At 37.8% G+C, this 25,481-nt stretch overlaps 1 protein-coding gene across 6 annotated transcripts in view; it reads left to right on the top strand.

Annotated features, from left to right (window-relative positions):
• Positions 1-21,541, top strand: part of NLRP3 (NLR family pyrin domain containing 3) — a 54,803-nt gene extending 33,262 nt beyond the window's left edge. For 3 of the 6 annotated variants that reach the window (XM_022558568.2, XM_022558566.3, XM_022558567.2), the window contains 3 exons: positions 15,619-15,789; positions 16,295-16,465; positions 19,604-21,541. In XM_022558568.2, the coding sequence (XP_022414276.2) occupies positions 15,619-15,789; positions 16,295-16,465; positions 19,604-19,703 (442 nt within the window). In that variant the 3' untranslated portion in view covers positions 19,704-21,541. Of the gene's footprint in view, positions 1-15,460; positions 15,790-16,294; positions 16,466-19,603 lie in introns of those variants that run through there. The other 3 variants (XR_002642659.3, XM_022558569.3, XM_022558570.3) reach the window with 3 other exon arrangements.
• Positions 21,542-25,481: the final 3,940 nt, after the last annotated feature.

The raw sequence follows: 25,481 nt of genomic DNA, 5'->3' as shown, positions 1-25,481 counted from the left end.
TTGGCTACAAATACCCTCAATTTTTGTTTGTATGAGAAACAAAGGCTGAATAATATTCATTTTTGATGGCTAATTTCACAGGGTTCAGAATTCTAGGATTTTTTTTTCTCTCAACACTAAATATTTCACTCCTTTCTTTTCTTGTTTGCATGATTTCTGAGAATAAGTCAGTTGTAATTCTTGTCTTTGCTCCTAAACAGAAAAGGTATTTTCCTCCCTCTGGCTTCTTTCAGGATTTTTCCTTTACCTTTGATTTTTTGTGTTCTGAAAATGATATGCCTAGCTGTAGTTTTTTTTTTTTTCCATTTTTTTTGGTATCTATATTGCTTGGCGTTCTCTGGATCTGTGATTTGGCATCTGACATTAACTTAGTGAAAATTTTTGGTCATATTTGTTTCCTGTAATTATTCTGTTCCATTCTCTTCTTCTTCTGGTATTTCCATTATATGTGTGTTACACTCATATGGCAACTTTTATAGTTAGTCATTCCACAGTTCTTGGATATTCTGGGTTTTATTTTCCATCTTTTTTTCTATTTACTTTTTAGTTTTAGAGCTTCCTATTAAGATATCCTCAAGCTCAGAGATTCTTTTCTCAGCTATGTCCAGTCTACTAATAATCCCATCAAAGGCATTCATCTTTTCTGTTACAGTATTATTATTTTTTGGGTTTTTTTTGTTGTTGTTGTTTTAATCTCTAGCTTTCCTTTTTGGTTCCTTCTTGGAATTTCCATCTTTCTGCTTACTTTTTTTTTTTATGGTTTATCATAGGATACTGAATATAGTTCCCTGTGCTATACAGTAGGACCTTGTGGTTTATCCATTCCATATATAATAACTTACATCTGCTAACCCCAACCTCCCACTCCATCCCTCCCCTAAGCCCTTAGGCTCAGGTTTTTGTTTTTGTTTTTATACAGCAGGTTCTTATTAGTCATCAATTTTATACTCATCACTATATACATGTCAATGCCAATCGCCCAATTCATGAAACCACCCCCCCCACCACACCTCAGCTTTCCCCCCTTGGTGTCCATACATTTGTTCTCTACATCTGTGTCTCAATTTCTGCCCTGAAACAGGTTCATCTATACCATTTTTCTAGGTTCCACATATATGCGTTAATGTACGATATTTGTTTTTCTCTTTCTGACTTACTTCACTCTGTATGACAGACTCTAGGTCCATCCACTTCTCTACAAATGACCCAGTTTCATTCCTTTTTATGGCTGAGTAATATTCCATTGTATATATGTACAACATCTTCTTTATCCATTCGTCTGTCGATGGGCATTTAGGTTGCCTCCATGACATGGCTATTGTAAATAGTGCTGCAATGAACATTGGGGTGCATGTGTCTTTTTGAATTGCGGTTTTCTCTGGGTATATGCCCAGTAGTGGGATTGCTGGATCATATGGTAATTCTATTTTTAGTTTTTTAAGGAACCTCCATACTGTTCTCCATAGTGGTTGTATCAGTTTATATTCCCACCAACAGTGCAAGGGGGTTCCCTTTTCTCCACACCCTCTCCAGCATTTGTTGTTTGTAGATTTTCTGATGAAGCCCATTCTAACTGGTGTGAGGTTTCATTGTAGTTTTGATTTGCATTTCTTTAACAATTAGTGATGTTGAGCACTTTTCCTTATGCTTCTTGGCCATCTGTATGTCTTCTTTGAAGAAATGTCTATTTAAACCTTCTGCCCATTTTTGGATTGGGTTGTTTGTTTTTTTAATATCGGCATGAGCTGTTTATATATTTTGGAGATTAATCCTTTGTCCATTAATTTGTTTGCAAATATTTTCTCCCATTCTGAGGATTGGCTTTTCGTCTTGTTTTTGGTTTCCTTTGCTGTGCAAAAGCTTTTAAGTGTCATTAGGTCCCATTTGTTTATTTTTTTTTAATTTCCATTACTCTAGGAGGTGGATCAAAAAAGATCTTGCTGTAATTTATGTCAAACACTGTTCTTCCTATGTTTTCCTCTAAGAGTTTTAGAGTGTCCGGTCTTACATTTAGGTCTCTAATCCATCTTGAGTTTATTTTTGTGTATGGTGTTAGGGAGTGTTCTAATTTCATTCTTTTACATGTAGCTGTCCAGTTTTCCCAGCACCACTTATTGAAGAGACTGTATTTTCTCCATTGTATATCCTTGCCTCCTTTGTCATAGATTAGTTGACCATAGGTGCGTAGGTTTACCTCTGGGCTTTCTATTTTGTTCCATTGATCTATATTTCTGTTTCTGTGCCAGTACCATATTGTCTTGATTACTGTAGCTTTGCAGTATAGTCTGAAGTCAGGGAGTCTGATTCCTTGAGCTCCGTTTCTTCCCCTCAAGACTGCTTTGGCTATTCTGGGTCTTTTACATCTCCATACAAATTTTAAGATTTTTTGTTCTAGTTCTGTAAAAAATGCCATTGGTAATTTGATAGGGATTGCATTGAATCTGTAGATTGCTTTGGGTAGTAGAGTCATTTTCACAATATTGATTCTTCCAGTCCAAGAACATGGTATATCTCTCCATCTGTTGGTGTCATCTTTAATTTTTTTCATCAGTGTCTTATAGTGTTCTGCATACAGGTCTTTTGCCTCCCTAGGTAGGTTTATTCCTAGGTATTTTATTCTTTTTGTTACAATGGTAAATGGGAGTGTTTCCTTAATTTCTCTTTCAGATTTTTCATCATTAGTGTATAAGAATGCAAGAGATTTCTGTGCATTAATTTTGTATCCTGCAACTTTACTAAATTCACTGAGTAGCTCTAGTAGTTTTCTGGTGGCATCTTTAGGATTCTCTATGTATAGTATCATGTCATCTGCAAACAGTGACAGTTTTACTTCTTCTTTTCCAATTTGTATTCCTTTTATTTCTTTTTCTTCTCTGACTGCCATGGCTAGGACTTCCAAAACTATGTTGAATAATAGTGGTGAGAGTGGACAACCTTGTCTTGTTCCTGATCTTAGAGGAAATGCTTTCAGTTTTCCACCATTGAGAATGATGTTTGCTGTGGGTTTGTCATATATAGCCTTTATTATGTTGAGGTAGGTTCCCTCTATGCCCACTTTCTGGAGAGTTTTTATCATAAATGAGTGTTGAATTTTGTCAAAAGCTCTGTCTGTATCTATTGAGATGGTCATATGGTTTTTATTCTTCAATTTGTTAATATGGTGTAGCACATTGATTAATTTGCATATACTGAAGAATCCTTGCATCCCTGGGATATATCCCACTTGATCATGGTGTATGATCCTTTTCATGTGTTGTTGGATTCTGTTTGCTAGTATTGTGTTAAGGATTTTTGCATCTATAATCATCAGTGATATTGGTCTGTAATTTTCTTTTTTTGTAGTATCTTTGTCTGGTTTGGGTATCAGGGTGATGGTGGCCTCAGAGAATGAATTTGGGAGTGTTCCTTCCTCTGCAAATTTTTGGAAGAGTTTGAGAAGGATGGGTGTTAGCTCTTTTCTAAATGTTTCATAGAATTCACCTGTGAAGCCATCTGGTCCTGGACTTTTCTTTGTTGGAAGATTTTTAATCACAGTTTCAATTTCATTACTTGTGATTGGTCTGTTCATATTTTCTATTTCTTCCTGGTTCAGTCTTGGAAGGTTATACCTTTCTAAGAATTTGTACATTTTTCCCAGGCTGTCCATTTTATTGGCGTAGAGTTGCTTGTAGTAGTCTCTTAGGATGCTTCGTATTTCTGTGGTGTCTGTTGTAACTTCTTTTTCATTTCTAATTTTATTGATTTGGGTCCTCTCCCTCTTTTTGTTGATGAGTCTTGCTAATGGTTTATCAATTTTGTTTACCTCCTCAAAGAACCAGCTTTTAGTTTTATTGATCGTTGCTATTGTATTCTTTGTTTCTATTTCATTTATTTCTGCTCTGATCTTTATGATTTCTTTCCTTCTGCTAACTTTGGGTTTTGTTTGTTCTTCTTTCTCTAGTTCCTTTAGGTGTAAGGTTAGATTGTTTATTTGCCATTTTTCTTGTTCCTTGAGGTACGCTTGTATAGCTATAAACTTTTCTCTTAGAACTGCTTTTGCTGCATCCCATAGGTTTTGGATCATCATGTTTTCATTGTCATTTGTCTCTAGGTATTTTTTGATTTCCTCTTTGATTTCTTCAGTGATCTTTTGGTTATTTAGTAATGTATTGTTTAGCCTCCATGTGTTTGTGTTTTTTATGTTTTTTTTTCCTGTAGTTCATTTCTAATCTCATAGCGTTGTGGTCAGAAAAGGTGCTTGATATGATTTCAGTTTTCTTAAATTTACTGAGGCTTGATTTGTGACCCAATATGTGATCTATCCTGGAGAATGTTCCATGCGCACTTGAGGAGAAAGTGTAATCTGCTGTTTTTGGATGGAATGTCCTCTAAATATCAATTAAATCTATCTGGTCTATTGTGTCATTTAAAGCTTCTGTTTCCTTATTTATTTTCATTTTGGATGATCTGTCCATTGGTGTAAGTGAGGTGTTAAAGTCCCCCGCTCTTATTGTGTTACTGTTGATTTCCTCTTTTATAGCTGTTAGCAGTTGCCTTATGTATTGATGTGCTCCTATGTTGGGTGCATATATATTTGTAATTGTTATATCTTCTTCTTGGATTGATCCCTTGATCATTATATAGTGTCCTTCCTTGTCTCTTGTAACATTCTTTATTTTAAAGTCTATTTTACCTGATATGAGTATAGCTACTCCAGCTTTCTCTTGATTTCAATTTGCATGGAATATCTTTTTCCATCCCCTCACTTTCAGTCTGTATGTGTCTTTAGGTCTGAAGTGGGTCTCTTTTAGACAGCATATGTATGGGTCTTGTTTTTATATCCATCCAGCAAGCCTGTGTCTTTAGGTTGGAGCATTTAATCCATTCACATTTAAGGTAATTGATATGTATGTTCCTATGACCATTTTCTTAATTGTTTTGGGTTTGTTTTTGTAGGTCCTTTTCTTCTCTTGTGTTTCTCACTTAGAGAAGTTCCTTTAGCATTTGTTGTAGAGCTGGTTTGGTGGTGCTGGATCCTCTTAGCTTTTTCTTGTCTGTAAAGCTTTTGATTTCTCCGTCGAATCTGAATGAGATCCTTGCTGGGTAGAGTAATCTTGGTTGTAGGTTCTTGCCTTTCATCACTTTATGTATATCATGCCACTCCCTTCTGGCTTGTAGAGTTTCTGCTGAGAAATCAGCTGTTAACCTTATGGGAGTTCCCTTGTATGCTATTTGTCATTTTTCCCTTGCTGCTTTCAATAATTTTTCTTTGCCTTTAATTTTTGCCAATTTGATTAGTATGTGTCTCAGTGTGTTTCTCCTTGGGTTTATCCTGTATGGGACTCACTGAGCTTCCTGGACTTGGGTGGCTATCTCCTTTCCCATGTTAGGGAAGTTTTCGACTGTAATCTCTCCAAATATGTTCTTGGGTCCTTCCTCTCTCTCTTCTCCTTCCGGGACCCTTATAATGCAAATGTTGTTGCATTTAATGTTGTCCCAGAGGTCTCTTAGGCTGTCTTCATTTCTTTTCATTCTTTTTTCTTTATTCTGTTCTGCAGCAGTGAATTCCACCCTCCTGTCTTCCAGGTCACTTATCCATTCTTCTGCCTCAGTTATTCTGCTATTGATTCCTTCTAGTGTAATTTTCATTTCAGTTATTGTATTGTTCATCTCTGTTTGTTTGTTCTTTAATTCTTCTAGGTCTCTGTTAAACATTTCTTGCATCTTCTCGATCTTTGCCTCCATTGTTTTTCCGAGGTCCTGGATCATCTTCACTATCATTATTCTGAATTATTTTTCTGGAAGGTTGTCTGTGTCCACTTCATTTAGTTGTTTTCCTTGGGTTTTATCCTGTTCCTTTATCTAGTACATAGCTCTGTGCCTTTTCATCTTGTCTGTCTTTCTGTGAATGTGGTTTTTGTTCCACAGGCTGCAGGATTGTAGTTCTTCTTGCTTCTGCTGTCTGTCCTCTGGTGGAGGAGGCTGTCTAAGAGGCTTGTGCAGGTTTCCTGTTGGGAGAGACTGGTCCTCTCTCCGATTACTTTGCCTGTCTGTTCTTCCATGCTATTTACTTAATCCGTTAGAGCTCTTAGGGTATTAGTTATAATTATTTTAAATGCCTGGTCTGATAATTTCACATTCCTGCCATATCTGACTCTGGTTCTGATGTTTCCTCTGTTTCTTCAACCTTTATTTTTTGCCTTTTAAACTGTTTTGTAACTTCTTCTTGAATCCTGGGCATGATGCACTGTGTAGCGGGAACTACTCTAAATAGAACTTTAGTAATGTGGTAATGAAGTGTGGGAAGAGTTGAAGCATTCTATAATCCTATGATTAGGTTTCAGTCTTTTAGTGAATTTATACCTCTGGACTGTTAATTCTCAGTGCTTTTCAACTGCTTCTCAGTTTTTTCCCCCCTTCTTAGCAGAACAGGATGCCTAGAGTAGGCTGAAGCTGAGTATTTCCCTTCCCTAAGATCAGTTAGACTAACAATATCCCAGCAGGTTAGGCTTTGGGCAACTATTTTCTCCTGAAGACAAGTATTGTTGAAAAGAACAGAGTTTTCTGGTATATAGGCATACATTAATTTATTGATCTTTGCTTTATTGTGCTTCACAGACATTGCAATTTTTACAAATTGAAGGTTTGTGGCAACCCTGTGTTGAGCAAGTCTATTCGCACCATTTTCCAATAGCATTTCCTCACTTTGTGTCTCTGTGTCACATTTTGGTAATTCTCGCTGTATTTCATACTTTTTGATTATTATTATATTTGTTATGGTGATCCATATGATCAGCAATTTTTGATGGTTCCATTGTAACTGTTTTAGGGGCACCACAGACCACACACATATAAGTCAGTGAACTTAACTGATAAATGTTGTGTGTGTTCTGACTGCTCCACAGATCGGCTGTTCCTGTGTCATCTCTCTTCCTCTCAGTGGGCCTCCCTATTCCCTGAGACACAACAATATTGAAATTAGGCCAATTAATAACCCTACAATTCTTCTAAGTGTTCAAGTGAAGAGTCAATCAATATGGCAAACTTCATGGTTGTCTTTAAAAAAAAAATTATTGCAGTGTAGTTGATTTACAATGTTGTGTTAGTTTCTACTGTACAGCAGAGTGACTCAGTTATACATATGTATACGTTCTTTTTCATGTTCATTTCCATTACGGTTTATCACAGAATGTTGAATATATTTCCCTGTGCTCTACAGTAGGGCCTTGTTGTTCACTGTTGTCTTATTTCAAGACATCGCCACAGCCACCCTAAACCTCAGCAACCACCATTCTGATCAGTCAGCAGACATCAACACTGAGTCAAGACCTTCCACCAGCAAAGATTATGACTCATTGAAGGCTCAGACAACGGTTAGCATTTTTTTAGCAATGAAGTATTTTTAAATTAAAGTATGCATATTGTTTTCTTTAGACATATTGCTATTGCACACTTAATAGACTACAGTACAGTGTAAACATAACTTTTATATGCACTGGGAAACCAAAAAATTCGTGTGACTAAGTTGGTTGCAATATTTGTTTCATTACAGTAGTCTGGAACTGAACTGACAATATCTCTGACGTATGCTTGTATTTTAAAATGGGTCCTTTACTGCTCCCCATACTGGAAGCACAGAGGGATATTCCCCTGATATTTAATGTGAGAACTTGGTTGAGCTCCTGAAGGTAAAACTCACAAAAGTATGCAGGTCCCCTTATGACGGGGTCCTCTGGTGTTTTTATTGTTCAGACTTGTCCAAAACTAGCCTTTATTTATTTGTTAATTACAATTCAGGTTTTCCTCCCTGGGCACTGATTCCCTCAGAGGTTTAAGCTCATGGGTTTCAGGAAGTTATGATTCTTATTTGTATTTGCCTCTGTGTCTCCCCAATTTTGGGGGCAGCAAATTGTGTTGTGGCCATACTTCTCGTGGATTTAAGAAGTATTGTTGATTCGTCAGCTTGTTCAGCTTTTACCTTGTTGTTAGGACGGAATGGCAACTTCTAAGCTTTCTACATGCTGGCCTGGAAACTGGAAGTCCTGCTTGTGAGTTTTTTAATTACAAAAGTAATACATGCTTAGTGTGAAAATGTTAAATAATACAAATACATGAAGTAAGAATTGAAAGCTCCTTTTCAGCTCACTTCCCAAGAGAACCATTTACAGCAGGCTGATGAGCAAACTTCCAGACATTTTTTTATACATGAACAATCATCCATCCATTTATCTGTCCATCTACCCATCCATCTTAATACACTCTGTGTATTGGTTTTCTAGGGCTACTGTAATAAAGTACCACAAAAGGAGTGGCTTAAGCAACATTTATTTTTACTTTTTTTCTTTCAATTTTATTGGCATATAATTGAAGTACAGCACTGTATAAGTTTAAGGTGTATAGCATAACGACTTGACATACATGTATTGCAAAATGATTACCACTGTTAATATCCATCACTTCATATAGTTACAAAAAATATTTTAGAATTACTGTCTTAACAACTTTCAAATATACCATACAGCAGTGTTATCTATAGTTATTACTTTTCTTTTTGATGATGGCCATTTTAACAGACATGAGGTAGTATCTCATTGTGGTTTTAATTTACATTGCCGTGGTGAGTAGTCCTGTTGAGCATCTTTTCATGTACCCGTTGGCTATTCGAATATCTTCTTTGGAAAATATCTATTCAGGCCCTTTGCTCATTTTAAAATTGGATTATTTGCTTTTTTGCTATTGAGTTATATGAGTTCTTTACATTTTGTATATTAACCTGTTATCTGATACATGATTTGCAAATATCGTCTCCCATTCTGTAGGTTGCCTTTTCATTTTGTTGATTATTTCTTTTGCTATGCAGAAGCTTTAGTTTTATGTAGTCCCATTTGTTTAATTTTGCAGCTAATGCTTTAGGAGTCATATTAAAAAAAATATCATTACTAAGACCCATGTCAACGAGCTTTGTTTTCTATATTTTCTTCCAGGAATTTTATGGTTTCAGGTCTTATCTTTAAGTCTCTAATCCTATTCGAGTTGATTTTTGTGAGTGATGTATGAAAGGGGTCTAGTTTCATTCTTTTTCATGTGAATATCTAATTTCCTCAGCACCATTTATGGAAGAGATTGTCTTCTCCATTGAGTATTCTTGGCTCCTCATCAAATATATGTTGACAGCGTATTCATGGAATTATTTCTGGTCTCTGGATCCTGTTCCATTGGTCTATTGTCTGTTTTTTTTGCCACTATGATACTGTTTTGATTACCATAGCTTTACAATATACTTTGAAACTAGGAGGTATGATGCCTCTAGCTTTGTTCTTCTCTTTCATGATTACTTTGGCTATTCTGGGTCTTTTATGTTTCCATATAAATTTTTTTTTATAATTTTGAAAATGTTTATTTGTTTATTCACACCCATATAAATTTTAGAAGTGTTTTTTCTACTTCTGTGAAAAATTCCAGTGAAGCCTTGATAAGGATTGCATTGAATCGGTAGATGTCTTCAAGTAGTATGGACATTTTGATGATAGTAATTCTTCCAATACATGAACAAGGGATATCTTTCCGTTTGTTTGTGTCTTCTTAAATGTCTTTCACCCATGTCTTATAGTTTTCAGTGTAGAGATCTTTCACCTCTTTCATTAAGTTTATTCCTAAGTATTTTATTGTTTTTGATGCTACTGTAAATGGGATATTTTTCTTTATTTCTTTTTTATATAATGTTATTAATGTATAGAAATGCTACTGGCTTTTGGAAGGCAGCTATGCTCACCACTATACCACCAACGCTACATGAAATGTTACGGACATTTGTATGTTGATTCTGTATCCTGCAACTTTACTGAATTCATTGATTAGATCTAACAGTTTTTTGGTTGAGTCTTTAGGATTTTCTATATAAAAATCATGTCATCTGTAGAGTCAGTTTTACTTCTTCCTTTCCAATTCTGATACATTTATTTCTTTTTCTGGCCTGATTGCTCTTGCTAGGACTTTCAGTACTATGTTGAATAGGAGTGGGGAAGGTGGGCACTTTTGTCATGTTTCTGATTATAGAGAAAAGCTTTCAAAATTTCACTGTTGAGTATGATGTTAATTGTGGGCTTGTAATATATGGCCTTTATTATGATGGGGTATGTTCCTTCTATACCTAATTTGTTAAGGGTTTTTATCATGAACAGATGTTGAATTTTGTCAAATGCTTTTTCTGCATCTACTGAGGTGGCCATGTGATTTTTTATTTCATTTTATTAATGTGATGTATCACATTGATGGATTTGCATATGTTGAACTATCCTTACATCCCAGAGATAAATTCCACTTGATCATATTGCATGATTCTTTTTTTTTTTGGCTGTGCTGGGTGTTCATTGCTGCACATGGGCTTTCTCTAGTTGCAGTGAGCAGGGGCTACTCTTCATTGCAGTGCGTGGGCTTCTCATTGTAGTAGCTTCTCTTATTGCAGAGCACAGGCTCTAGGCACACAGGCTTCAGTAGTTGTGGCACATGGTCTCAGCAGTTGCAGCTCGCAGGCTCTAGAGCACAGGCTCAGTAGTTGTGGTGCACGGGCTTAGTTGCCCTGCGGCATGTGAGTTCTTCCTGGACCAGGGATTGAACCCGTGTCCCCTGCATTGGCAGGCAGATTCTTAGCCACTGGACCACCAGGTAAGTCCTGCATGATTCTTATAATGTGCTGCTGAATTCAGTTTACTAGTATTTTGCTGAGAATTTTTACATCTATATTCATCAAGGAAATTGGTATCTGGTTTTCTTTTCTTATAGTGTCCTATCTGATATCAAGGTAATGCTGGCCTCATAAAATGAGTTAGGGAGTGTTCCCTCCTTTTTGAGGTTTGGAAAAGTCTGTGGAGAATTGGTGTTAATTCTTCTTTAAATGTTTAATAAAATTCACTAGTGAAGCCATCTGGTCCTGGACCTTTTTTTTGCTCAGAGTTTTTTTTTTTTTATTTCTGATTCAATCTCCTTACTAGTAATTAATCTGGTTAGATTTTCTTTTTCTTCCTGATTCAGTCTTGGTAGCTTGTATGTTTCTAAGAATTTTTCCATTTCTTCTAGGTTGTCCAGTTTGTTACAGTTGTTTATAGCAGTTCTTACGAGCTTTTGTATTTTTGTGATATCAGTTTTAATGTCTCCTCTTTGGGTTATAATTGTATTGATTTGTGTTTTCTTTCTCTCTCTTCTTTTTTTTGGGGGGGGGAGGTTTCTAGCTAAAGGTTTGTAAATTTTGTTTATCTTTTCAAAGGTCCAACTCTTAGTTTGTTATTTTTTTCTATTATTTTTCTACTTTTTATTTTACTTATTTCTGCTGTAATCTTTTTTTTTTTTTTTTTTTGCGGTATGTGGACCTCTCACTGTCGTGGACTCTCCCGTTGTGGAGCACAGGCTCCAGACGCGTGGGCTCAGCGGCCATGGCTCACAGGCCCAGCTGCTCCATGGCATGTGGGATCTTCCCAGACTGGCACACGAACCCATGTCCCCTGCATCGGCAGGCGGACTCTCAACCACTGCGCCACCAGGGAAGCCCTCCTGTAATCTTTTATTTCCTTCCTTTTGTTAACTTTGGGCTTTGTTTATTCCTCTTTTTCTAGTTCCTTGAGGTGTAGAGTTAGTTGTTTAATTAAGATCTTTCAATTTTCTTGATGTATGCATTTATGGCTAGAAACTTTCCCATTAGAAATGATTTTCCTGCATCCTATAAGTTTTGGTATGTTGTTTTCAATTTTTTTTTGACTCAAGATATTTTATTGCCCCTATAATTTTTCTTTGACCCATCAGTTGTTCAGAAGAGCATTGTTTAATTTTCATGTATTTTTGAGTTTTTCAATTATCCTCCTGTTATTGATTTCTAGTTTCATACCACTGTGGTCTGAGAATATACTTGGTATAATTTCAATCTTCTTGAATTTGCTAAGACTTGTTTTGTGGCTTAACATATGATCTATCCTAGAAAACGTTTCATGTGCACTTGAGAAGAATGTTCTGCTATTGTTAAAATGTTCCAAACAAAATTTATTTTGTCTTAGTAATGGAGGCTAAAAGTCCAAGATCAAGGTGTCGGCAGGATTTGTTCCTCTGACAGCTGTGAGGAAGAATATGTTCCATACTTCTCTTCCAGCTTCTGGTGGTTTACCGGCAATCTTTGACATTCCTTGGCTTGTAGATGTATCACCTCAGTCTTAGCCTTCATCTGCACATGGTGTTCTCACTGTGTTGGTGTGTGTCTATCTTTGAGTTTAAATATCTCCCTTTTATAAGGATATCAGTCATATTGGGTTAGGGCTTACCTTAATGACCTCATTTTAACTAATTACATCTTTGATGACCCTATTTCTAAATAAGGTCATATTCTGAAGTACTGGGGTATAAGACTTCAACATATGAAATGTTGGGGGACATGATTCAACCCCAAACACTCTGTCTATCCAAACTGGAATCATTATGATACCATTTTTCCATGATTTACTTTTTTCATTTATTGTGGACACATTGCCATGCTGGTATATACAGATCTACAGATTTCGGCATAATGCTCTATACTATACATTATGGTAATATATTTAGCTGCTCATTGAATAATGAACCTTTGGATGAGTTTCTACTTTTTCACTATTACAAATAACTCTGCAGCAAGCATATTTATATATACAACTTTATGTGTGTGTATTTGTTTTCAGATATATACCTACAAGTGGAATTAATGAGGCAAAACTTTTAGGCATTTTATATTTTGTTAGGTATAGCCAACATTTCTTTTCTTGAATTTTAGATCTTTCTCTTTGGCTGCATATTGCCCCTGCCCCTTCCACAATATTACACAAGCATCACACACTAAGCATTTGCAAAATTCTTTATTTCTTGTAACTTTTTTCCCACCCCTCTCCTTTTTCTTACCCTCTCTATTCTGCCTTGTTGAATAGTGGGACTTTCCAGAGAGCTGACAAGTAAACAGAGGCTAATTCTAATCTTGTGTTTACTTTCAATTTCCTCTGCCTCTCATCTTCCTTTTACATAACAACAGAGGGAATTTTCTGAAATGCAAATTTGATAATACTGGGCTTTTGCTCAAAAAACCTTCAAACGTTCTTCTTTGAAATCAGGGTAAATTTGGTATATCTTAGCTTGGCACACAAGGCTATCACTGATCAGCCCTAGATCGCTGCTTCTTCCCTCTTGCCTACCACACCTTTCACTCTTTTGAGTCATACTGAAGTTTTAGTTCTAAGAACCTGGCCCACTCTTTCACCCTTCCTCACCCTTGCATACCATTTTCCTTTTGCCTGAGGGTTACCCTTACTCTCCCATTCCTACTGACCATCTAGAAAACTCCTTCTTATTCTTCAACTGATTTCTCTGATCCTCCATTTTTCTATTTAGAAATAGATATAAAGACAACACGTGCATCTTGGTTTTGTAATAATTCAATGAAGTAATCCTATTTAAAGTCATCATCACACAGCTAAGCAGTTAGTAGATACTCAATAAATGTTAAATCTTCTTCCTCAGTTTTCTTTGTGAGACATTTTTGTGACATGAGACATATCATTAGTAAATTTTTAAAAAATCAGTAACAGTATAGTATATGGAAAGACATCTATGTTCAGTAAATGTAGATCTGAGTCGAATGGATTGGGTGAAACCAAGATATATGATGTTTGTTACATTCTTCTAATCTAGTGGTTTGGTTGGTAGGGCTTGGTTGTTTGATTTTTCTAAACATTTCATTATGTACTCTATGTACCCATCGCTCAGTCTCAGTGGTTACCAACATTTTGATAATCCCGATGTGACTTATTCTTAACAAAACCACCCTATCTACTTGTAATTGCTGCCACTTCACTTCTCCTCAAACAGCTGTTGCTAAAACTTTTTAGCCCTTTTCTGGAAATAGTAGTAAATCTTACTATTCTATAACTTTCAAAATATTCTTTCTTTTCCTTTTTGAGGACCATCTCTAGTCTTCTGGAATGGTCTTCATCCTTGCCAGTGTCTTAGTCTATTTGGGCTGCAGTAACAAAAATACCATAGACTAGGTGGCTCAAACAACAAACATTTATTTCTCACAGTTCTGGTGGCTGGAAATCCAAGACCAAGGTGCCTGTAGATCACCTGGTTCCTGGTGAGGACTCTATTCTTGGCTTGCATACAGCCACTCTTGCTGTGTTCTCACATGGTGATAGTGGGGAGGCAGCTCACTGAGGTCTCTTTTAAAAGGGCACTAATCCCATCATGAGGATTCTACCCTCAAGATCTAATCACGTCTTAAAGCCCCCACATTCCATTGGGTTGGCCAAAAAGTTCTTTCAGATTTTTCCGTAAGATGTTATAGAAAAACCCAAATGAACTTTGTGGCCAACCCAATAATACCATCACATTGAGAGTTAAGATTTCAACATATGAAATTTGGAGGAGGGGGGACTACAAACATTCAGTCTATGACAGCCAGAAACCCTGAAAATCCCTTCTGCATGTTCACTGAAGATCCTCTGATAAAATTCCCTTAGCTAGAAAGAAGAACTTACTATAACCCACTCAGTTGTTTTTGTTCATACCTCTTGGGATTCGTTTCCCTCTTTGTCTTGCTTACTCAGTCTTTTTTGTTGTGATTCATTCTTGACTGGGAAGATGGAGACTAGCGGATGGATAATTATTTCTGTTTCCTTTTGGTCATCTGTTCATGCTATGCTGTCTGAACCACTTCTTTCTGTATTTCTATTTTTTCTGATTCTAAGGCACCTTGGAACTTAAAAACATGTCATTGTTAAGAAAGAAATATGACCACATGAGATATTCTTAAATCAAAGCTTTGTTGAAGGCCTAGCACATGTGACTTTCTGTATACTGTATATTACTCTCTGAGCTTCTAGGCAGGAGTGACACAGCTCTCCATTTCAGAGCCCTTATGCTCTTGTTGGGTGATAGTATATTCTCAACTTGACCCAAGAGTAGTACATCAAAAATCTTAGTTCCACTGCAAATAATGCAAACCTAGGGCTTTGTACTCTGAGAGGCCATTTAAAACGCAGAAGTTAGTGTGCAATGGACAGAAGGGCCAATAGAGCAGGGGATGGCTCTAGAAGGTGTAAGTCTGGTCCCCTCTCTACCAAATACTCTCTCTTTGACCTTAAAAGCAACACATGATTTGATGAGCTTCAGCTTTCTAATCTGTAGAAAATATTCAATAGTTACAGCTGCACGGCCACCTTGCTTGGTTGGTATAAGAATCAAGTGAGGTAGGCCTCTGCAGTGTTAATATAATAATAATGAGAATTATTAGTAAGAGACAATCTGGGATGTCTTTCTGGAAGAAGTGGTAGTGAGGAACATGTATGGTCAGAGGGAATATGTGTAAGAAGGAGGAATGTGGAGGGAAAGCAGATCAGTTTGCTTTTGCTCTGTCTCTCCTGCTGATCCCAGGAACGCATCTGCTAAGAAATCATTTGTCTCTCTTATGGGGCAAGAGATAGGGAGTCTTGCTCTCCTCAGATTATATCCAAGATGCTGGCCTTTAAGTTGAAGCATGAAGCTTTTCAGATAAAATGAAGTTCCTGTGTTGAGACAGCTGTGCAATGTTCAAGGAAGTCTGGGCACTGAGGATTCTTCTCCCTGTTCCTTCTACAGGTTGGTGAATTCTGGCATTACGTCAGGTGGTTGTGTAGCTCTGTGCTCGGTGCTCAGCACAAACAAGAATCTCACACACCTTTACCTACGGGGCAATGCTCTTGGAGACGTGGGGGTCAAGCTACTCTGTAAGGGGCTCTTACATGCCCACTGCAAGCTTCAGGTGTTGGAGTAAGTCTCTGAGCTTATTACAGTGATGGGAATGCATGGTGGCTACAGGGAAGGGGATAGTTGAGGGGAATGTTGGTGAGATCATCTATATCTGAGAGTCTTCCTAGGGCTTGGCTTCTTACAGGATTATAGGACTAGGAGGACCTGTACTTTTAGATGGTGTAAAGGTAAATACTGAAGTTCCTTTCACCATAAATCTCTCTACCACAAAAGAGTGGGGGTGGTATGGCACTAGTGTTTTAGGAAAATCTTGGGGGGAGACACAGAATTTGGGAAAAATCATTTCATAAACTGCTGTTAATCATCTGAACTGCAAAATCCAGTAGACTGGAAAAAATATTCTCATCTGAAGAGGAGAGAATGATAACCCTTGGCACACAAGGCAGTTCCAAGCTTGTTAATCCTGAGCCTTTCCTGCATTTGAAATATTGCAGGCTAAGATCTGGAAGACCTGTGGAGGATAATTTAAGGGGACATTTTCTTGAAATCACCTTCTTTCTTGCAGATTAGACAACTGCAGCCTCACGTCACACTGCTGCTGGGGTCTTTCCACACTTCTGACTTCTAACCAGAGCCTGCGAAAGTTGAGCCTAGGCAACAATGACCTGGGTGATCTGGGGGTCATGCTACTCTGTGAAGTGCTGAAACAGCAGGGCTGCCTCCTGAAATGCCTGAAGTAAGTGTGCTCTGTAGAGATTTGTGTGGCAGGGCTCCTATTGCTAAGGAAAAGTTGGCCAATTTGCAAAATCCAGGTTGGCTTCATTTGCACTCTGGGTGAGGTTGGGCCTGGGCCAGTTGCAGATTTATATATGTATACAATAATTGAGTCATGAACTATGTATTCAATTTCATCCAGACATTTAGAATAATCAAGGTTCATTTGGGTGTGAAAAGACCTTTCATCCATATTCCTGAAAGAAACACAAGTCCCAATGAAAAATAGCCAAAGAGAATTGTATTTCTGTGCAAGGTATCATACTTTGTAGAACTAGACCTGTCCATGGGTCATCCTTATTGCAAAGGTCCTTGCGTAGTAGGGGTGTTGTTGGTCTTGTTTCGGAGAATTTCTAAATAGAAAGTGCTCCAGAAACATCAAGATTAGAAATTCCATAAACTTTGGCCTGTCTTCAGGGTGTTGGGACCGTTGGCTCCTTTCCATCATCAATGATATCACTGAGGTACACATTACCTCGCTAGTAAAAGCTTCCTAATTAGTTTCATAACTTCTGTCAGCCCTGACGATCACAGTCTCCACTAAAGACATTTCTTTCACTTGGTTTTAGGGTCAACACACTTTCCTCTGGATTTTCTCCTACTACATTGGCTGTTTCTGCTCAGTCTCCTCTGGCATCCCTTCATCATTCTGACCTTTACATACTGAATCCCCAGAACTCAATCACTGGGTTAAGTTTTCTCCTTTACACTTTCTCCCTTGTTTACATCATAGTCTAGTCTTCTGGTTTTATCATGTATGTGCTGTTCCCCTCCCCCCAGTTCATATCTCCATGAATTCCACGTTCAAATGCTTGTCTCACCTTTCTACTTGGATGTCTAATAAGCCTCCCAAATTTCACATGTCCAAATCCAAACCTGTGCTGTTCCCTTCTGTCTAAAATCTGCTTCTTCCCTATCTCAGTCAATGGTAATTCAGTCTGAATTGTTCAGGTCAAAACAATCCTGGTGTCATCTTTGACACATCTTTTTCCTTATGCACATATCCAATCTACTGGCATGTCCTGTTAACTCTGCTTTCACAGCATGCCCACTCATTGACCACTTTTGCCAGCTTCATGGCTCCTACCCTAGTTCAAACCATTGTCACCTCTTGTCTGGACTGTCCTGGTAGCATTCTGTCAGGCTACTCTGCATCTACCATTGCAGATGGAGGGTGTAGCTAAAACATCAGAGCATATCACTCCTACCAACATGCTTCTATCACAAAGTAGGAGCCACAGACTCATGGCAGTGTCTAAGGCCCCATGTGATCTGGCTCCTGCTGTTTTTGCAAAGTCATCTTCTAACGCTAGTTCCTTCTGCTCCAAGCACACTGGTTTCCTTGCTATTTCGAAAAACACTGTCACCTCCGAAACTATGCACTTGCAGTTCCCTCTGCCTGGAACTTCCCCCCTTTGATATCCACATGCCTTATTCCTGTGCATCATTAAATTCTCTGCTCAGGGTTTTCTCTGTGAGTCTGACTGTAACCATCCTACTGAAAATAACAGCCCAGCATGCCTTTCCTCTTCTCTGCTTATTTTCCTCCATAGCGTTGACCATCATAATACATGCTATATCATTTTCTTGTTTATTTATTATCTATATCTTACCCCTAGTTTATAAATTCTATTAGCCCAGAAATTTCTGTCCTTGTCCATGGCCTCAAGACTTAAGAACCAATTGGAATACAGGTTTGAATAAACAGTAGTTCAGATCAGCATTGTATCCTTGTGTGGACACAGTGGAGCATGTTTCTTGCAAGAAACGCCATTTCTAGAGCTAATAGAAATAGGAACAAAAGGAATTATTGGTCAGGATGAAGCTGGGGACATTGCTGTATGTGGGCTAATTGACCTAGCCCTGAAGGACACTCTGGAGATAAGGGACAGGCTCAAAATAGACTGGGGAATCCATGGATGCAGTCAACCTGTCTTGTGAGCTCAGGTTGCCATAACAAAATAGCATAGACTAGGTGCCTTAAACAAATCATAGACATTTATTTCTCACAGTTCTGGCAGCTGGAACATCCAAGATCATGGCGCTGACTGACTTGGTTTCTGATGAGAGCTCTCTTCTGGGCTTGTTGTGTCCTCGTGTGTACACAGAGAGAGAGATAGACAGAGATAGACAGAGAGTGTGTGCTGTGGTATCTCTTATTATAAGGGCACTAATCCCATCATGAGGACCCACCCCCATGACCTCATCTAACCCTCATTACCTCCCAAAGACCTCATATCCAAATACCATCACATTGAGGGTTAGGGCTTTAACATATGAATTTTGAAGGAACACAAACAGTCCATAACACAACCAAATCAAGATTATTAGAAATGATTCAGGACAAATGGTATGATTTCTTAGTTAAGTTGCAAGGGAAATTTAAAAAAAGAGAAGGAGGAAGAACTGATATCAAAGGAGACTTGAGAGGCATACCAAGAAATTACAATGTGTGGACCTTTTCTTTTTGGCTGCATTGTGCGACTTTCAGGATCTTAGTTCCCCCACCAGCAACTGAACCTGGGCCATGGCAGTGAAAGCATCAAGTCTTAACCACTGGATTGCCAGGGAATTCCCAATGTGTGGACTTTATATGGCTCCTGATTAAATGAACATAATATAAAAGTTTTATCAGACAGTTGAGGAAGTTTAAACATTGATTGGACATATATTGATATTTAGAAATTATTGTTAACTTTTTTGGATGTGATAATGGCATTGCAGTTATGTTTTAAAAGTCTGCATTTAGTTTCACACATTGAAATATTTATAGATGCATGAACTGCTGTGTTTAAGATAATCCACTGATGTGAGGAGTGGGTGGGTGATAGATGAAACAAGATTGGCCATGAGCTGTTAACTGTCAAACATGGGTAATGGGATTCATTATACTATTCTCTCGATATTTGCACATGTTTAAACATTTCCAAACTTGAAGGTTAAAAATATTGAATATCACAGAAACCACATTAGGCATGAAGTGCAGCATTGGAAAACTTAGAAGTGTGAGGCTAAGTGAGGAGATGAGATTTTTAAAGCCAAAAACTGAAAGTGTTTATTTGAAGAGTACAATCCAAAGCTTCTCTATTTACTTTTACAGGTTGTGTGGAATGTACTTCAATTATGATACAAAACGTGCGTTAGAAACACTTCAAGAAGAAAAGCCTGAGTTGACCATTGTCTTTGAGCCTGCTCGGTAGTGGTGGAAGCAGGGCTGCCAGACGCCAAGGTTCTTTGCCTCCCCTGCCATCTAGGTGTGGATAAGTGGTAGTGAATACTCCTCCAGCAGGGTTAAGACCACCACTCTGTGATTCTTCTGGTCCAGTGAGGAAGAGTGGAAGCTTGCTGATGGTGCCTTTGCCTAGAGAATGTGAGCATCTCCTTTACCTCTGGGTTGAAGACACCAGGGCAATAAAATCGTCAGACAACACAGGTCTCACCATAGTGCCTCAGTCAGAGGATGTGTTCCTCTTGGTGACCTCATGTAACTAACTCATTCAATAAAGCACTTTTTCTTTCTTTTTCTCTTTTTGCTCTAGCTCTCCTTTCCCTCATATCTTCCCCCCCCTTTTTTGTTTACTTTTAACTGTATCATTCCTCCTGCCATCTTTCTCTTAACTGACCATAACAGAATGAGTTAACTGTATATTATGTTGCAATTTTGTGGCGGCAACTTATTTATTTTTAATCTTTGAACAGTTATATTTTCTAATAAAATAATTCATTTTATTGTATTGTAGCTGGTTGAAAATTTGGAAAATAGAAAAACTTTATTGTATTTATTGAGTTAATTTGTTTCCTTTCCTTAATTTTAAGAGAGGGTGCCTAGAAATCTTTTTACTTATTTATCTAAACTACTAAAGATAAATTAAATTGCTTCATGTATTAAAAAATCTCTTTGCCAAACGATTCAATTGTAATGAATAAGGAAAAAAAAATGTCTTATCCTAACTCTGATGGTTGAAATTTCAGCTCTGGTAGGACAGGAGGTTGAAATCATGCAAAAGAAAGTTTTAGAGTAGAGGGAGCCTATATTCATAAATAGAAGTATTACATAGAAAATGCATTTTGCCTTCAGTTATAAGAACTTATCTTGGATTTATCACATTCCAGGAGCATTTCATCTACCACACTTCACATAGCATTAAATCATTAATATATATTGAATGATTGCTTCTCCACACATGGAGCAACTCTTAAACCACATGGAATTTTTCAGGATGGAGATACCACTTCCTTTTTCAAATGAGTCATCTAGACCTATGCTTGTCAAAGTATAGCCTATGGACTGTTGATGTAAGGAGATTTTGCAAGAATGTATATCAATCGAATTACTAAGTATGCTTTTTAGATGAGCTGACTTTTTTCATGATAAGACTTTTTCAGTAAGGGAAGCAGTATGTGATTTATATTCTGGTGCAAAGTCTTTTTCTAGTCTAGGACTAGCACTTTTGAGTAACTCTGATCTTAGTGAAGTGAGATATTGCAGACTGCCTCTCTGCCACAAACACCTTGACATGCAGGATAAAACATAATTAGAAAAACACAGCTAAGCTGGAAAGACAGAAGAAAAATTTCTGTTCATTAAGATCTCAAAACTGGATTAAGAGTTTACCTTTCAGTGGTCAAGAGGAATATCTTAATAGATAAATACCCCACAATATAACTATTAATTTGGAAAATTCCATGAGGTTTTCCACACTAGTAGAACTAAAAGCTAAGTAAAGTTGATGGACAGAAAATCAATATACAAACATCAACACATGCAGTGGGAAAGAAATCATTCGTTCCAACCATCACAATTAAAATTGGGTGAGACATGAAGCAGCAATGGGTGGTAAAACCTAATAGGAAATTTAAATGATAAGCAGTATTCTTGTGTAGTCTGAAATTATCTTTTTACAGCTGGCTAATCAGTTGCAAAAAAAAATAGTAACTATATCAAGGGCAGAAAGTGGACAGTACCTGACCGTCAAATAAAAAATGTCAGTGAGGGCAGGTGGATGTCTGCTTTCAGGTGAGATGACTTGAGATGGAACCAATAGCACTACTGTGTGTTTCTGTTTGAGAACCCGGAATTTAATCATTGGCAAACACCAGACAAACTCCAAATGAGGAAGTTCTATTAAAAGGGGGAGGGGACTATATTCTTCAAGAACGTCAATGTCAGTGTTGACAATGGGTAAATCTTGGGGTGGGAGGGTTATGGAATTATTCTTTAGACTGTTCTTATTCTTGCATCTTTTATGTACATATGACATATTTCCAAATAAAATGTTTAAATAATCAAAACAGCAGTATTTCTAAGCACTTGCAATTTAAAATGTAATAAAATCCTATTAATCAAGGGACTTCCTTGCTGGTGCAGTGGTTAAGAATCCACCCGCGAATGCAGGGGACATAGTTTCAAGCTCTCGTCTGGGAAGATCCCACATGCTGCGGAGCAGCTAAGCCCGTGCACCACAACTACTGAAGCCCGTTGCACCTAGAGCCTGTGCTCTGCAACGAGAGAAGCCACCGCAATGAGAAGCTCACACACTGCAACGAAGAGTAGCCCCCGCTCGTCACAGCTAGAGAAAGCCTGTGCAGCAATGAAGATCCAACGCAGCCAAAAATAAATGAATAAATTTATTTTTAAAAATCCCATTAATCGTAGCAATAAAAGTTATTAAGTATGCAAACAAAAGAAGAGCAAAGAGCATTTTTCTCACCATCCAAGTCTACAAAGATTTACCCACTACAGTCACTGACCAACAGTGCACTCTGTGTTTCAGACAGAGGAAATTAAAGATGACAACAGGATGCTCTGTGATTTGGACAAACAGGTTCCTTAGATAGTTAGATGTAGCTCAGGAAGAGTTTTAATAAACCCAGTTTCTTTCATCTTCTCATAGATAGAAAAGCACATTAATCATTAACTTGAGATATCTGTTCTTTATGACTAGCAGTAATCTTTTACCAAGATGTATACTTGACTACATGCATTCCCTAGCCAAAAAAAAAAAAAAAAAATCACATATATACTGGCTTCTTCCCCTACCTCTTTGGAGCAGTTCCTCAGAACTATCTGAGAGGCTGTCTCCTGGGCTATAGTCTTCAGTAAGACCCTGAATAAAATTTAACTTGTGTGTTTTTCTTTCAGTCAATATTTACCTGGAGTGAATCTCTTAAAAATTAAAAGTTGTAAAAAACCATACAAAAGAGGACCTGAATGAATGGAGAGATGGAGATATATGTCATAGTCATGGATGGGAAATTTCAAAGGCATGACAATGCTATCTATTCCTCCCCTCAAACTAAAATTCAATGCAATTGTCATTAATATACTGACAGGGATTTTCACAGAACTGAGTAAGATAATTTCTTAAATGTATAAGAAAAATAGGGATCAAAGAATATCCAGAAAAAATTTGACAACGTAGGAAACTTGCCACACTAGATATTAAGAAAGCTATAAAACTGATTGATGTAGTTTAGGCAGGATAGAGTTCATGCACAGGCACAGGCATGCATGCAAATGTAATTTGTGATATTGAAAATGTTGAGGAAAGGAAGAACTAGTCAACCTGGCTGGGACAAACAGCCATGCACATGGTAACATTGTATTTCTGCTTTATATCATACAAATAAATTCCAAAAGTAATGAAGACACATTTCTTTTTTAAGGTTTTAATTTTATTTATTTATTTATTTATGGCTGTGTTGGGTCTTCGTTTCTGTGCGAGGGCTTTCTCCTGTTGCGGCGACCGGGGGCCACTCTTCATCGCGGTGTGCGGGCCTCTCACTGTCACGGCCTCTCCCGTTGCTTAGCACAGGCTCCACACGCGCAGGCTCAGTAGTTGTGGCTCACGGGCTTAGTTGCTCCGCGGCATGTGGGATCTTTCCAGACCAGGGCTGGAACCCGGAAGACACATTTTAAAAGTAAAGCTACATGTACAACAATGTGACTATAGTTAACAATACTGTATTGTATAATTGAAGTTTGCTAAGTGGGTAGATCTTAAGTCTTCTCACCACACACACACACACACACACACACACAAAAATGAAAAGTGCAGCTATGTGAGACAATAGATATGTTAATTAGCTTGATTGAGATGATTGTTTCACAGTGTATACTTATACCAAAACATCACATTGTTTTCTACCTATCTATCTAATTTTTGTCAGTTATAACTCAATGAAGCTGGGGGAGAAACAGAATGACAGGAAAGTGCATTACATGACATAAGCACATTGACACAGATCATTAAATTCACAGAATGCAGTCACAATAAAAGCACATTGTTTTCTTCAGGGAAAAAAGTATAAACACTTTAGAAGAAAATAGAGCAAAACGTGTAAGTTTAGGTAATGTGCTTCTTGAAATAAATATAAAATACACAAAGTATAAAGGAAAGGTTGATAAACTATAAAATGTAAAACTTTTGAGCATTGTCGTAAAGATAAAATATTAGCTCCAGCTTGAAACCTCTTGTGCCCAGTTCTGGTTCACATTTCACTCCAGCCATTGTTGTGCTCACCGGCTGCACACAGATGCAGTACGATAGTATGTCAAGTCAGAGGTATCACCTATCTTTCTTTGCCTTTCAGCCATGTGGCTTCTCTGATACTCCATGGGACATTTGCTGAACAACCCCATGCTGCCCAGCCTGCCAATACAGCAAAGCTAATGCCCTTGAGCAACAGGGGTGGAGACCACTATGAAGGTTTCCTCTTCCTTTCAGTGATACATTCTACATGCTTTTCAGAAGGCCTTGCTAGGACTGAGACCCTGTAACTTACTGTAGGGGCCAGCTTATTACACCTCCCTTGTGTTTGCTTTCCTTCTGTTATGGATTATGTCGACTTGAATGAAAATGCGCAACGCAAGAACTGTGAGTGTAGTTTATTCAGTGTCTTACTGAGGTCTATAGCCTGGGAGAGAGCCTCTAAGATAGCTCTGAGAAACTGTTCTGAAGAGGTAACGGGGGAGGCCCACATAAATATGATTTTGCTAAAGGGTACTTGTAATCAATCACACATCTCAGTAGAAGATTGTTGCTAGTTGCCGAGAACAAATATCTTAGTGGTTTTAGTGTTTTTCTAAGTATAGGAAGATGCAAGAATTTGGGTTCATAAAATTTTCTCCTGAAAATATCTAACTATCTGAAGGCTTGTTCTGCCAGTTTTCCCAGAGTGCCTCATTCCTGATCTCTGCCCTGAATTTCTTTCAAGTTGTATTGAAGGTCAGCCACTACAGTGGCTAATGACTTAATTCTTGTAGAACCAGTGGCGAGTGACATTCTTTAGTTTGCAGTTACGTTGTGTTCCCTCGACCCACAACCTGTCTCAATTCATATGTTGAAACCCCAACCTTCAGTAACTCAGAATGTGACCCTATTTGGAAAGAGGATATTTATAGATGTAATTAGTTAAGGTGGGAACATGCTGGAGTAGGATGGGCCCTAATTCAATATGTCTGGTATCCTTGTAAAAGGGTAAAATTTAGACACAGACATAAACACAGGGAAAACATCATGTGCAGATGAAGACAGAACTCTACAAACCGAGGAATGCCAAGGATTTTCAGCAAACCACCTGAGAGACAGACAGAGACAGAGACAGAGACATGGAGCAGATTCTTTCTCATAGCTCTCAGAAGGAATCAACCTGGCTGACATCCCGGTTTCAGATGTCTAACCTCCAGAACTGGGAGATAGTGCATTTCTATTATTTAAACCACGCAGTTTGTGGGACTTTGTTATGGCAGTACTAGTAAACTAATACAATTTGTAAGAGCAAAATGTTTAGTCAGGTTCAGATGGTAACACTTACTCTCAGAATTGATGTGTCACTAGCAGCCAGTGGAGTTTTCCAGTGATGAAACTTTCTAGGAATATTTGTAGAAATGGAGGAGGCCCACCGTACTCCCGTATGTCCTCATCTTAACTAATTACAACTGCAATAATGCTATTTCCAAATAAGGTCATATTCTG

The sequence above is a fragment of the Delphinapterus leucas genome, unplaced genomic scaffold (assembly GCF_059928025.1).
Source record: "Delphinapterus leucas isolate spDelLeu-1000000601 "Yukka" unplaced genomic scaffold, BTC_Dleu_Yukka2 spDelLeu_asBTCV2_sq25, whole genome shotgun sequence".
Lineage (NCBI taxonomy): Eukaryota > Metazoa > Chordata > Mammalia > Artiodactyla > Monodontidae > Delphinapterus > Delphinapterus leucas.
The sequence above is the reverse complement of the archived record's forward strand: the minus strand, read 5'-3'. Positions and strand labels throughout refer to the sequence as shown.